Source organism: Pygocentrus nattereri, chromosome 29 (assembly GCF_015220715.1).
Source record: "Pygocentrus nattereri isolate fPygNat1 chromosome 29, fPygNat1.pri, whole genome shotgun sequence".
Classification (NCBI taxonomy): Eukaryota; Metazoa; Chordata; class Actinopteri; order Characiformes; family Serrasalmidae; genus Pygocentrus; species Pygocentrus nattereri.
In genome coordinates this window covers 894602-910128 of record NC_051239.1, presented here as the reverse complement: position 1 = coordinate 910128, position 15527 = coordinate 894602, and the positions used below count along the sequence as shown (strand labels likewise).

The window sequence follows — 15527 nt, the reverse complement described above, 5'->3', positions numbered from 1 at the left end:
TCTCTCTGTCTCTGTGTGTGTCTCTCTCTCTGTGTGTCTCTCTGTGTGTGTCTCTCTCTCTGTCTCTCTGTGTGTCTCTCTCTCTCTGTCTCTCTGTGCGTGTCTCTCTCTCTGTCTCTCTGTGTGTGTCTCTGTCTCTGTCTCTTTCTCTCTCTCTTTGTCTATCTCTCTGTCTCTCTGTGTCTCTCTCTCTCTTCTCTCTCTCTCCCTCTTCTCTCTTCTCTCTCCCTCTCTCTCTCTCTCTCTCTCTTTCTCTCTCTCTCTCTCTCTCTGCATGTGTTTGTTCTGTTGTTCTTCTTTCCCATCAAAGTTCTAAACTCTCAGTTCCCTAAACAGCTGTATATCCTGTTATATTAGCACACGCTGACCTTACATTGACCTTTTCCCTATTTTCCCCACAATAATCCTCAGACATTAACCTTTAGAAGTCTAGAGAAGCTGTTCTGAAACTGTGCTGGCCCTGTGACCGGAAGGGTGCTGGTTCAATCCCCAGCACCAACAGTCCATGACTGAGGTGTCCTTGAGCAAGACACCTAACCCCCAACTGCTCCGGGCAAGACACCTAACCCCCAAATGCTCCAGGCAAGACACCTAACCCCCAATTGCTCCGGGCAAGACACATAACCCCCAACTGCTCCAGGCAAGACACCTAACCCCCAATTGCTCCGGGCAAGACACATAACCCCCAACTGCTCCGAGCAAGACACATAACCCCCAACTGCTCCGGGCAAGACACCTAACCCCCAATTGCTCCGGGCAAGACACATAACCCCCAACTGCTCCGGGCAAGACACATAACCCCCAACTGCTCCGGGCAAGACACCTAACCCCCAAATGCTCCGGGCAAGACACCTAACCCCCAACTGCTCCGGGCAAGACACATAACCCCCAACTGCTCCGGGCAAGACACATAACCCCCAACTGCTCCGGGCAAAACACCTAACCCCCAACTGCTCCGGGCAAGACACCTAACCCCCAAATGCTCCAGGCAAGACACCTAACCCCCAACTGCTCCGGGCAAGACACCTAACCCCCAACTGCTCCGGGCAAGACACCTAACCCCCAACTGCTCCGGGCAAGACACCTAACCCCCAACTGCTCCGGGCAAGACACCTAACCCCCAACTGCTCCGGGCAAGACACCTAACCCCCAACTGCTCCAGGCAAGACACCTAACCCCCGAATGCTCCGGGCAAGACACCTAACCCCCAACTGCTCCGGGCAAGACACCTAACCCCCAACTGCTCCGGGCAAGACACCTAACCCCCAAATGCTCCGGGCAAGACACCTAACCCCCAACTGCTCCGGGCAAGACACCTAACCCCCAACTGCTCCGGGCAAGACACATAACCCCCAAATGCTCCGGGCAAGACACATAACCCCCAACTGCTCCGGGCAAGACACCTAACCCCCAAATGCTCCGGGCAAGACACCTAACCCCCAACTGCTCCGGCAAGACACATAACCCCCAACTGCTCCGGGCAAGACACATAACCCCCAACTGCTCCGGGCAAAACACCTAACCCCCAACTGCTCCGGGCAAGACACCTAACCCCCAAATGCTCCAGGCAAGACACCTAACCCCCAACTGCACCGGGCAAGACACCTAACCCCCAACTGCACCGGGCAAGACACCTAACCCCCAACTGCACCGGGCAAGACACCTAACCCCCAACTGCTCCGGGCAAGACACCTAACCCCCAAATGCTCCAGGCAAGACACCTAACCCCCAACTGCTCCAGGCAAGACACCTAACCCCCAACTGCTCCGGGCAAGACACCTAACCCCCAACTGCTCCGGGCAAGACACCTAACCCCCAACTGCTCCGGGCAAGACACCTAACCCCCAACTGCTCCGGGCAAGACACATAACCCCCAACTGCTCCAGGCAAGACACCTAACCCTCAACTGCTCCAGGCAAGACACCTAACCCCCAACTGCTCCGGGCAAGACACCTAACCCCCAACTGCTACGGGCAAGACACCTAACCCCCAACTGCTCCAGGCAAGACACCTAACCCCCGAATGCTCCGGGCAAGACACCTAACCCCCAACTGCTCCGGGGAAGACACCTAACCCCCAACTGCTCCGGGCAAGACACCTAACCCCCAAATGCTCCGGGCAAGACACCTAACCCCCAACTGCTCCGGGCAAGACACCTAACCCCCAACTGCTCCGGGCAAGACACATAACCCCCAACTGCTCCGGGCAAGACTCCTAATCCCCAACTGCTCCCCGGGCGCTGCGGATTTGGCTGCCCACCGCTCTGGGCAAGTGTGCTCACTGCCCCCTAGTGTGTGTGTTTGTGCTCACTAGTGTGTATGTGGTGTTTCACTTCACGGATGGGTTAAATGCGGAGGCAAAATTTCCCCGTGGGACTAATAAGAGTCACTTAATCTTAATCTTAATTTAACGAGCTACAAGTAAATAAATAAACCATTTGATATGAAATTTAAGGCACGTATTTAGAAGATAAAACAGTGAAAAGAACACCGTGAATTAATTCACCGCCTTCAAGTCTGTCTCTCTTTGTTTTTCTCCTCCCTTCTTGCCTCTCTGCTCTCTCTGCCAGGTGAGCGCGGTCTTCAGGAAGTTGTGGAGGTTCCTCCTGCTGCAGTTACTCCAGCTGCTGTAACATTTTCGGCGTAAAGCCGCCGAGCGCATGCAAATCCAGGGCACTCGTGGCCTGTGGTGCAGCTTTGAAAGTGACTGTTTTGAAGAAAGTGCATCTTTTCAGTTCTGACGCCAGGCTTCCCCCACAGTCGGCACACGTTCCGTCGGTTCTTCAGGGTTCTCGTTTGTTTTTGAGATGGCTGGGGTCTGGGCTGGAGCTGTATTGGTCATGATTGCGCTGCTCGGTCATCTTGAGAATGATTTCATAAACAATAAGTCGCATAAAGTCGTCCGTGCGCCACAACATCTGAAAAATGTTGACTTTACTGTAGGGTTCATAAGGCTGCATGACACCTACATAAGCTCAGCATTACCAGTCACTTAAACCTACTCTCTTAAAAAAGAGGGTTCTTTAGTAAAGGCACTGGTTCTATTTATCAATCAATCAATCAATCAATCAATCAACCTTTATTTTGACTCGGATGTACATTGAGGGCAACCCTCATTTTCAATGTAGCCGAGCATTTACAAAAACAGGGATTGACATGACGAGGAAAATAATATCTACATTTAATCATTTTAAATTAAAAGAAAATTTAAAAATAACACTGAAAAAGATAAAAATAGTTAAAACTAATAATAAAAATAAGACTTGAGGTTTACTTGATAAGAGATTAAGATCACAAGAAGACAAGAGATTAATAAAATAAAAAAATATATAATAATAATAATTAATTAAAATAAGTTAAAAAATAATAAAGAACTAAGAGAAGAACTAAAACAAGAAATAAAAGTTAAGATGGAATAAGATTAAATAAAACAGGTTCTGAAAGTTCTAGAAAACCATTCTATGCCTAACGGTTCTGTTTATGGTGTAATTGCTTTCCAGATTATTAGGGAATGTGTTGTATATGAATCTGTATAGGTTTTTCAAATGGTTCTAGATAGCACCAAAAAGCTTCTCCTATTGTTACAATCTTGACCCCATACTATCTTAAAAAGGTGGTTCTTTAAGTGTTGCTTAGTAAATAAAATGGTTCTGTATAGAACCATTCCATGCTTAAATGGTTCTTTGCATGGTGAAATGGTTCTTCAGAGGGATGGAGACTGTGTTGTTTATGGTTCTATATAGACCTTTTTGAAAATGGTTGCATATAGCACCAAAAAGGGTTCCCCTATTGTTACAAGCATACACTCTTAAAAAGGTGGTTCTTCAAGTGTTCTTTAGCAAAGGGATTGGTTCTATATGCTTAAATGCTTTGAGAAACATTATGAAGTGGTTCCTCGGACTGATGGAGAATGTGCCGTAGGTGATTCTACTGTATATGGAACCTTTTTGAAAATGGTTCTATATAAGGCCAAAAAAGGTTCTGCTATTTTTAGAATAGAAGGTTCTTCTATTTGATATCAAGCTTGCAACAGTAAATAACTTTTATGCAGAAAGGTTTCATATAGAATCTTATGCAACTTGTTCTTCATGAATCTGAGGAACCCTTCACGATGCAAAGAACCCTTTAATCATGCACAGGCTCTTTTAAGAGTGCATGGAATAGAAGAACCCATTTAGGTGCTGAATAGAACCACATACAACCTTTATTTATTAATAAATGTACAGTGGTTCTTCAAGGGCTCTTTAGCAAAGGAAATGGTTCTATATAGAACCATGAGCACTCAAAGAAAAGGGTGTGTCACTGCGTAATTACATAGATGTATTAATGTGAGGTAAGTCAAACGCACAGAGTGATAATAATAGTAATATTATAATATTATTAGAATAATAACTCTTCCCAGCGTTAAAGCGTAAAGGTTTACAGTCTGAGTCATTAAGGGTTTGTCAGTCAAGCTCTTCTGCGTCTCTACCGTCCTCCTTTATCACCTCTTTGAAAGTTTTCCACACGTTCCAATCAGAGACTCTAGAACGCGGTTGTTTATTACATAATCCACTTTATTCCTCTGGTTGAGCATCACGTCTGTCTTATCTGGTGCTGGGCAAGAGCTGCAGATGCGCATTCAGTGCAGGTTACCATAAAAAGATCTGGCTGTTCTTTCCAAACCCAAATGACCTCTGACCCACCTCTGACCAGCCCTAATCTATCTGCAGCCATCAGCTGTCTGAGTCTGTCCAGCCTGACGCATCGCCCTGCGACGGCCCACTTTCTGATGTTTTCCATCAAAGTTTTCCGAGTATCAGCGTTTGCTTTCATGTGGCTTAATTTCACCGGGTTTAAAAAGCTGAATGAGTCAGTTTTAAAGTTTGACTAGAAAGCAGCTCTTATCTTCAAAGAGGAAGCGTCCGAGTTTCCACAAAAAACTCCTCGCATCGCTTCTCTCAGAGCTTTACGCGGCCAATCGCGAGTCCCCGATAGCGTCGACGGTGAGAGTTCACAGAAAAATGATAGATAGTGAAGGTTGTAGTGAGAAACTTTGGTTAGAGTGATGGGAGTTTATATAGTGCTAAAATTTGGACACTATTATGAAATATTTAGTATCTACTGTGAATTATTCAGCATTTATTGTGAATTATTCAGTATTTATTATGACGTATTCAGTAACTTCTGTGAATTATGTGAAATCTATTATGAATAATTCACTGTCCACTATGAATTGTTCCGTTTTTTTCTATGAATTATTACCTTTTCACTGTGAATCATTCAGTATATATATTTGCATGTTTCTAATGTTTATATTGCTTTTCTCTGTGTGCTGGAGTGAAATTTACTTTTATAAAGAAATTTGATTTTATATAGTGCTAAAATTTGGACACTTATGAATTATTCATTAACTACTACGAATTATTCAGTATCTATTATGAATTAGTCAGTAACTATTATGGATTATTCAGTATCTACTATGAATTAGTCAGTAACTATTATGAATTATTCAGTTGCTGCTACGAATTATTCAGTGTCTATCAGGAATTATTCATTATCTATTATGAATTATTCCATGGCCACTATGGATATTTCAGTATCTACTATGAATTGCTCAGTTTTTTCCATTAATTATTCCCTTTTCACTATGAATGACTCAGTATCTATACAGTATCTGTACGTTTCCAATGTTTATATTGCTTTTCTCTGTTTGCTGAGGTGACATGCATGTATAAGTAGGCCTAAAAAGGTTTTATATAGTGCTAAAATAAAGACACTCCTGGTGAAATGTGAACGCATCCTCTGCAGAGGCCGCATTTCTGCAGATTTCAGTACACATTATGAATTATTTCGGTTATTAATACACAGTTTGTTTACTGTGTTTAACGTATTGCAGAAAATGACATTTAAAAAAATGTGGCCATTTCATTAGAAATGAAGTATCATTTTGCCGTTTGAGTTTGTTCCCTGTAGAGGATGTGATATAAAACTCTACCCACGCCAATCTGGTCATTTTGCCGTGTATTAATATCCACGACTGCAGAATAAAATACACAGCAGCTTCATAATCAGTAAGATTTATGGCTGATTTAGACTCCGTATCAACAGGTTCAAGTCTGCACTCAACAGTAAGAGTAAAATAAGGAATTCAGTGTTTATGTTACTTTCTGCCTATAAAATGGGACTAAAACGGTTAGAAATCCTATAAAAGCAAAACAAATCATGACGTGGCAGATGACTCTCCAGGCACGGGCTGCTCAGAGCTGCCCTTTAGCGTGGCCAGGCCAGGTCTGGATTTGACTCAAGGCCTTTGACGTTTAGTCTGGTTTAAATGACACAGACGGTCCTAAAAACGGGAGGAATTCATTTGTGAAGGTGTTAGGTGTTCATAATCGCTGCAGCCCAAACTGCAGACTCGACAAAAACGAAGAAAAAACACACCTCTTAACAAGTCCTTCACTGTTTCTGCAGAAGCTTGCAGCGCATTTCCCTGTTTCTCACAGCGCAGACCAGTTTTTACCGGTGCCTCTGCAACACACCGGGCACCAGCACGTACACTGCTGCCCCAAAAGAGCTCAGCCTGGATAATAATCATGACTTCATTACGGCTGGAAAACCGTTGATCCGACAGGTGCAGCAGAAGCACGACCCACATTAAGAATGATTGAATATGCATCATGATTAACCTGCCAAACTGGACGAAATACAGTGCGACCACAGTAAATAAGGGTTCTTGAAGTTTCCTTCGTGGCACATGGCCCTCTTTAAGGTTAATGGGTAGTGCTAATGGTGTCAGAAGGCAGAGGAGAGCGTCGAGAAGGCCGACAGCAGGATGTGTCACGCTGTGACTGATAAGAGACCCGTCTGCACAAAAGGACACGGGTGTGATCTTTTCTTCCACCACAACACAGGAAAAAAACGCCACAACTTTCCACTACGCAGCAGAGGAATGAAGAAGTGTGCCTGCAGCTTCAGCGTGAGAAGAGCCTCTGTACTGAAAACGCCGTTTGTACAGGTCTTCGGGTCAAATTCCACGTTGTTATTGATTTTCTGAGGGTAAATAAGTTCCTGCCTCCTCCACAGAGACGCACCTCTGCACCTTTTCATGCTTATTTACTGTTTATTGGCTGAATTTTGCTTATTGGGGGGGGAATGGAACATAAAATGTAGCGTGTGCACAAAAACATGGCACGTTTTAGATTTTATACATTTGTCTAAATTGTTTAACTCAGCCAATAAATAGAAATTGTGCACTATACTTACATAAAAATGACAAATATTTCAATTTCAGTTCTTTTCATGGGTATTTTAACTTCCGTATAAGACTGTATATGTAATTATATACTAGAAATCTATTATTAATGACAATTGTAACACTTTAGAATTCAGACTTTCCTTGACTTTTAAGCATCTGCTATGAATTATTCACTATCTACTATGGATTATTCAGTGTCTACTATTAATTATTCAGTAGCTATTATGAATTGTTCAGCATCTATTATGAATTATTCAATGTCTACTATGAATTATTCAGCATCTATTATGAATTATTCAGTATCTACTATGAATTATTCAGCATCTATTATGAATTATTCAGCATCTATTATGAATTATTCAGTATCTACTATGAATTATTCAGTATCTACTATGAATTATTCAGCATCTCTTATGAATTATTCAGTATCTACTATGAATTCTGCTTTACTATTCGAGTTAAACGTGATGGTGATGCAATGAGCTCATTCTTTCTTCACGCTCTTTCGAGGCTCTGGAGTGGTGAATCTGTCAAACTGCAATAATTCAGGAGCTCATGCAGTCGAACCCCTGCGATGCCACAACCCTCCACAGTTAGAAGTCCAAGAAGCTCCTACCACCAAAAGCTTTGCTGCTGGTTGCCTTCAAATTTAAAGTTGACCTGACTTTTTTTTTTTCACTGCGCAAAGAAATTCCTCTTGTCAGCCCATGCTGTGAATTTACTCTTACCAGCTTCTCTGCCGGAGTACAGCGAGTTATCCGCCATCGAAACATCATCAGACTCTGTCTGAAAGCTGCCCTTCCGTGCTGTGCCTCTTTCAACCCATTTCATCTGCAGGACACAAGAAAACAACAACGAGACTTTAATAATAATAACAATAATAATATCAGAAACGATACACTGCACAAGAACTCTAAATAAGTCATAGAATCATATGAAAATCTTCAAGAACTAAAACATGATGTTGGTAATGTAAATGAAAATGATCATAACTAATAATAATAATAATAATAAAGGTCAGAAACATGGAAAGTAGTAATGAAAACACAAATCATAACAGAAAACAAAAGTGCTTGATATATGTTAATATCTAGAACCTGGGCAGTTCAGTGTTCTGGAGTTTCAACCCAGTTAATACCTAAGAGCTGCTGGAACCTTCAGTGCTATTAAGTTAATGATACACAGCATTATGATTACCCATTATTTTGGAGTTTGCACCTCTGATATATACACTCATTGAATGTAGGTGTGACGTATGATACATACACTCACTGACTGTATATATGATATATATGATGAACGTTGAAGTTCAGTGGAAATTTCATGATTTTCACGTTCAGGTTCTGCGTTCGCACAGTGAAAGTACCGTTACTGAATTTTTGAGAACACCACCGTGTGAAGAATCTTATTGTGTCCACTCATATCACTTTAACAAAACACGTTTCTTTTCAAATGGAACGTATTTCTTCCAATTTGAGCCGTTATTCACGATCAACCACACAAAATAATACAATTTATCCCGACTAACATGTCCGTTCTTTTGATAGGGCTAACAAATCGCTCAACTGAACATGCTAACATTGCTAAAACAGCAGAGAAGCTGGTAGCCACCAATTAGCATGATGTCATTTTTTTAAATTAAAAATTGTTTGCTAGAGCTTTACTAACCAAACCGTACCTATGAAGGTATAAATATAGGAACATCGAACCTCACAAAGTGGCGTAGCTTCATTGAAATGCACTTATTTAGACGAAAGGGTTTTGCTTATATTCTCTAATGCAGATGCGAGCGGCTCGTTTACGTTATTCGGACTTTTTTAATGCCTGATCTGTTCATGACCACCGCGTCGGTTTTATACCAGCATTGTCTGGGTGATGTTTACAGTTTAATTCTATTATTGATTGAGGAAGTGCTTCCCATTTCACACCCATCCCCCTCCCATACAGTCTACAGCCTTCTGCTGCGGCTTTCGTAGATTCTGCTCTTGTCACTTCATAGCTGTGAGTACATTGAGTGTAACAGATTAGCCTCCCTTTAAGGCAGATTAACCTGCTTTCATCCTTTTCAATTGAATATATTTCATATATATTGTCAATACATACAGAATATAAGTAACACTTTTTCCAGTATACTCCACTTTTGCATGCAGTGGTATGAGAACATGCCGCCTGAACTGTGGCAGTTGTGGAAAGAGCACTGAAACCTGAACTCGAGTAAAATTAGCTGTTTCTCAGTGAAAGAAATGCAACACATTTTTATTCAAATCATTTGCAGGAATGTTGGGACAGTTAAGAACGACATGATAAGAGCCTGTAGAGTTAAAGAAAAGGAGAGGAATAAAACGTAAACATTTGTGACCAGTAAGGTTTACTACACGTTTATAACGAATGGCCATTCACATGCTATGTATTTTACCATTTTGCAAATGTGGCTTTGCTGCTGACATTGACAAACAAGATTTAGCCAAAATCTTAAGGCAACAAAACTCTACTCATAAACACAAATGTGGTATGAATTGAAATTTTCCACATGATTTCTCTGTTTGTTTCAATGAGCTACAAGTGAGAAACAAGTAAATCAAAAAAGACGTGTTTTAAGTCATGTAGGCACAGGTAGAGGTCTACAGCACAGGTCACTCATAGGCCTCTGCCATAGAGTCCGGACCCAGACGCTGTCCTGTGCGGTCCTGGACCTATAACCGATAAGCTATAGAGAATGATTTCATTTCGACTGGGTCGTTCTGTTCTAATCTGTGCAACTCTTCTAGCCTTTGTGGTGTCTCAACCAATGAGATGAGCAGCGAAAACCCAAAGCATGCATTACAGGTGGTTTCTAGAGTAGGTTTGAAACCACCTCCCAGAAAGCATGGTGGTCAGCTGTGATCTCATTATCTATATAGGTTGATTGCATCCAATACAAATACAGCCTCAAAACAACCCAACCTGCTCTTCGTTAGACCTTATGATATGCACATGTTCTAAAGCCCTAGATGTGTGCATAGAACATCTTTGAAGCCTCTGTTGACTAATCATCAGTGTTGACTGTGACCATCAGAGGTACGGCCTTCAGTTCTGGCCTTAAATTCTAATCATATATTAAGCACAAAGCTAAAGGTGGGTCACGAGAACAGATTTTGGACGTTTGAACCTTGTATAAGACGCTCCATATGCTTTGTCTGAAGCTCGTTACAGATGTCAACGTATATCTGAGCTTGTATTTATCAGTTTTGCAGTGAGTCTTTCAGCAAAGAATCCTCCGTAGAGCTGCCGCCTCTGTTTTCCATTCCTAACAACTAACTGAAGCCTGCATAGACTAAGGCTTGTATTCACAGCCAATGACGTATCTAGAACATCCAGAAAAACCTCACAGAACTGGTTCTATTTTAAATTGGAGCATGATTAGTTGATTCCTCTGACACATCCAAATTATGTAGTAAATCTAATGCGTAAGGCCTTCAGTCCAGTTCCTGAAGGCCTAACCAATTGAAGAGCAGCTCAACTGTATCTACCTAGATACCACAGAGAGAACATTTTTGGTTGCTGGGTGTTTTTGTAACTCTTTTGCTCCGAATAAGTTTATTTCTACAATTACATTTCCAAAACGGAGCTTTTATTTTGCAGTTTCTCCCGTCGTATGCCAAAGTTTGGGCAAAGTTCTGACCAGATTCCATGTTGCCGTTGATTTTGAAGTGAAAATAAGTGAACACAATTCTACAGTGAGCTACTTCTGCACATTTGAATACACGGTTACTGTTTATTCACTAAATGAAACATCCTGGAGAAAAATAAGACCTTAAATGCTGCCTGTGCAAAAGTTATGGCACCTTTTACGTTGTATGTTTAATTTCTAATTTATATATTTTTATTTTGTTTCCAAATCCTTAGTAAAAATAAATAACATTTGCAGAAAAATGCCATATTTACGCTCTCTGTAAAAGATGTTTTAACTTAGAAAATCAACAAAATGTTCAATTCAATGTTCAAACTTTTCCATAGGACTGCAGAAGACCCTCCGAGTCTTCTACCGCTGATCACACCGAGCGAGGCAGGCACATCGGTGCCTGATGTGTACTAAGGCACCACTGAGGCGATTGTTTTATACAATGTGGTTGGGATAAAACATTTGTGTAATTTCCCACATTTCCATAAATAACCTGAACTGAAAGGTCAGACAGTGTTTACTTTAGCACTACACCGGAAAAAACAACACAAATCAACACTAATGTCCTAAAATTTCATGCTATCCTAATTTCCTTAATCTGCACAACCACCTCGCTGGCTTTACCGTTTGCAGGATGCCCTTAGCTTCAACATAATCTAGTGAGTTTACAGATAAAGTCAAACTACAGGAGTTTTTCTGTTGTATTGCAGATTTTAGACAGAGATAGGCTTATAAACCATGGAACCAGTTACTGCACCTCCTCTTGTAGAACTAATCCCAGCTGAATTCACCTACATACACCGGATTACAGTCACGCATATCAGTTCCACCAGTTCTTCAAAATTTCTATATGATTAAGTGCTGAGTCAGGGCTGTTCACAGTGGTGGTGATAGGAACCAGACGTCTGCCTCTAAAAGCTCCTCACAGAAAGTTCCTACATGAAATGGTTCTGATTATATTATTTTACAATGGTGTTGATCAGATTTTGCACTAAAATGTATTTTTATGTATACATTTATGGTGGAGGGAGACATGCAGAGCGCTGTGAGGCAAAATAGTCCCCAAAGAAAACTCATTATTCCAGATTTTCCACTGTTTTCCATCATCAGCATTCCATATAAGCTCAGAAGACTCGTGTAGGTTCTCTGGTGGTTCTGGATGGTAAATAAAGTGTCTATATCTGTGTTGTAGTCATGGCAACGCCTGGTTCCCATCAGCACCACTGTAAAGACGTCTGAACCGTTTCACACCAAACCCTCTGAATGACTGTGTTTACATCTCAGACACTGAATTACGCAGAAATTTTGAAGGCGTCTCCGGTGCAGGTTAATGAGTGATATTAGAATGTAAGTATTTTAATTGGCTTAAATGTGTACAGCATCTCCACATGAACAGGTTTGGTGAGTAAAAGGAAGAAAAGGTTGATTGTTGACAGTAACGTGGTGTCTTTCATGTGGAATATAGAATAAAAGCCACACTGAAAAAAAACGTACATTAGTAAAATATACGCATCAACATTTTTTTGCCATTTTGACTTTTCGTTTGCTTGCGCTTAGTAATAACAGCGCTGATGGAACTTATTCATGTGGAAATAAACGTGTCACATTTTTCAGGTGAAGCAACTTGTGTTTGCAGTACTGAAAGCGTCATGTTGCCGCAATTCCACGTGCGCATTCTAGTACTCTGATAAAGGGGAAGTAGAAGTCAGTCATAATAATGTGGTCTTGTGTAGTAGAGCATGGAAAACAGAATTCAATGAACTATTTACACTGTGCAAAAGTCATTAAACGTGTTTAAAATGGTTTATCTGGGATGTTAATGTGTTTTGCTCAATAAAAAACTAAATACATTTAGAACACGTGAATAAACACGAATACAGTACAATATAGTCTTTGCGAAGTATAAATATGTTGGTTAGAAGAAGCTTAAAAGAGATTGCTAAGCGATCATATTCAGATACATCAAATCACACATGTATTCAAATTTTAGTGCTTTTAGCCAATGAATCATTGTCTTTTACAACAAAACCTCGTATCTCCATTTTTGACGTTTTTCAATTTCGGACATAATTTGAAAGTATCTATTACTCTTTACATTGTATGTAAGTTTCATGATCAGTGGACCAACAGAAATGGCCCAAGATTACTTAGAAATATGTCTGGTTCCATTGACTTACATTAAAAGTAAAGTATGTTTTTCCCTTCTCCTGTAAAGTTGCCGTTTTGGAAGTACAATGTTTTGTTCCAACAGCAGGGAAACGCATATTGTCCAGATAACGGACAATAATGTAGAGGTGGTCAAGACAACTTTCTGAAGTGCAGACCGAGCATCAGAACGGGGAAGAAAGGGGATTTAAGGGGCTTTGAACGTGGCGTGGTTGTTGGTGCCAGACGGGCTGGTCTGAGTATTTCAGAAACTGCTGATCTACTGGGATTTTCACGCTCAACCATCTCTAGGGTTTACAGAGAACGGTCCGAAAAAGAGGAAACATCCAGTGAGCGGTCAGTTGTGTGGACGAAAAGGCCTTGTTGATGTGAGAGGTCAGAGGAGAATGGGCAGACTGGTTCCAGATGATAGAAAGACAGCAGGAACTCAAATCACCAACCAGAATCTCTGAGGAACGTTTCCAACACCTTGTTGAAAGTCTGTCACGAAGAATTAAGACAGTTCTGAAGGCAAAAGGGGGTCCAGCCTTTTACTAGCAGGCCAGTGAGTGTATATGTACGCAAGAAAGTAAAAACTGCGGTCATTATTTTTGTCAGTATAGAGTGTTATGATGTTATGAGTGTTATGATGTTATGAGTGTTATGATGTTATGAATGTTATGATGTTATGAATGTTATGATGTTATGAGTGTTATGGATGTTATGATGTTATGAATGTTATGATGTTATGAGTGTTATGAATGTTATGATGTTATGAATGTTATGATGTTATGAGTGTTATGGATGTTATGATGTTATGAATGTTATGATGTTATGAGTGTTATGAATGTTATGATGTTATGAATGTTATGATGTTATGAGTGTTATGATGTTATGAGTGTTATGATGTTATGTTCATGACTAAAATCTGTAAAGCAATTCTCTATATAAGCTCAGAGCCTTGTGCTCGTGCACTGCGGCAGTCAGCTGACGGCATTAACGCACTGCAAGTGTTGCTGCAGCAGTAGAAGCTGATTCTTACGTACAGGAAATGCGATTTCACACAGTTTCTGGATCCAGTCCTCCAGTTCAGCTGTTTCAACTGCAAACACAAAGATCTTCTCTGTGGTCTCCACCAGGAAGGCCTTGCAGTCCTTCGGGCAGCCGTCAACGCTGGCGTCCGTCACACGGATGCAGTCGCTCAGCTTTATGACCTGGAACGACATTAAACGCCCTTTGTGCATTAATATATCACACCATTTAGAGAAATGTGCTTCCGCAATGTTTCCTGTTTTACAGTATGTCGTCGATGAATCCAGTGTTGAGCTTCTGTCTTTGACCATGTTTAGACCTTTGAATCACTTTTATCCCCAGTCTTTTCTCTCAAATCTCTTTTTTTTCCCTTTCTTGGTGTTTTTCTTTCTTTCAGTTGGACTGCAAGTGATGCTTGTGACTCATAATAGTGGGTGATAATGCCGAGCGCTGCGCACAAGCTTTGTCAAACAGAAAAGCCTGTCTAATAGTGACGAATAAAGAAACGACGGATTATACACGAGCTGCTCCAAAATGGGTTTGAACTGTAACCTCCGTAGCTTTGATGTTATTAGTATTGGTCCACTCGTTATGAACCTCTCACACACTGGAAAGGAGATCTGGCATTCTCAAATTATGTTAATAAATCTATAAAAAGACAAAAAATGGAGACCGCCGTCTTCGTCCCGACAGTGATGAGGCTGTTATGCACTTGGCTTTGCACGATTTGTAGACAGACGTCTAGAAGTGCGGAAGGCCTTGTTTGTTTTTATTGACTTACTTTTTTGTTCTCCTGCTTGGATTTGGCTTTCTCCAACGTCCCGCTCGATCCGTCTTTACACTCGAAGAACTCCAGGCGTGAGATGGAGCAGGTGCTCTCTCGGTACAGTATAGACCAGACCTTCCTCCACTTCTGCAAAACGAGAAAGGACAGAAGGCGAGGGAATGAAAGACTGGGACTAATGTCCAGCACAGACAAACCCTTCAGCGCTTGATCCCTCCTCTTTCTTAGATCGAATTCATTCCGATCCCATGCACAACTATGAGGGCTGTAACTGTAAGTAAGCGTTCTCTTTTATCACACATGGTGGTACATTTTGAGAAGAAGAGCCTGAAAATGACACTAACTTTCACATCACAGTATTCTGTACACAAACGTGCTGCCAAAAGGGGGTTCTTTGGTGTAGTACAAGAGAAAAAAAGCACTTTTTTCTCCAAAAAGTCTGTTAGTTCTTAAAAAAAAAGGGAAAAAAAACACACTGAAAAGTTCATTAGGGAACTAGACTGGGTTGCACCGTTATGCATACGTTTGTTTAGAGACTTTGTTTGTATGTACAGACTTTAGGTAACACCAAGTGTCGTTCTACTATAATCAGTTGCACCAGCTTTCTTTTTAGCACTCAACAACAAACAGTACACACTACTGTAAAAATACGGAAAGGCAGCTCAATTC

The 15527-nt window shown here is 41.2% G+C and overlaps 1 protein-coding gene across 1 annotated transcript in view; it reads right to left on the bottom strand.

Annotated features, from left to right (window-relative positions):
* The window catches only part of dok2 (docking protein 2), a 31023-nt gene that overhangs the window by 12581 nt on the left and 2915 nt on the right, over window positions 1–15527 (bottom strand). The window contains exons 3-5 of the mRNA XM_017685332.2: window positions 14856–14987; window positions 14089–14256; window positions 7965–8067 (exon numbers count right to left, since the gene is read on the bottom strand). Coding sequence (XP_017540821.2) covers window positions 7965–8067; window positions 14089–14256; window positions 14856–14987 — 403 coding nt within the window. The remainder of the gene's footprint in view (window positions 1–7964; window positions 8068–14088; window positions 14257–14855; window positions 14988–15527) is intronic.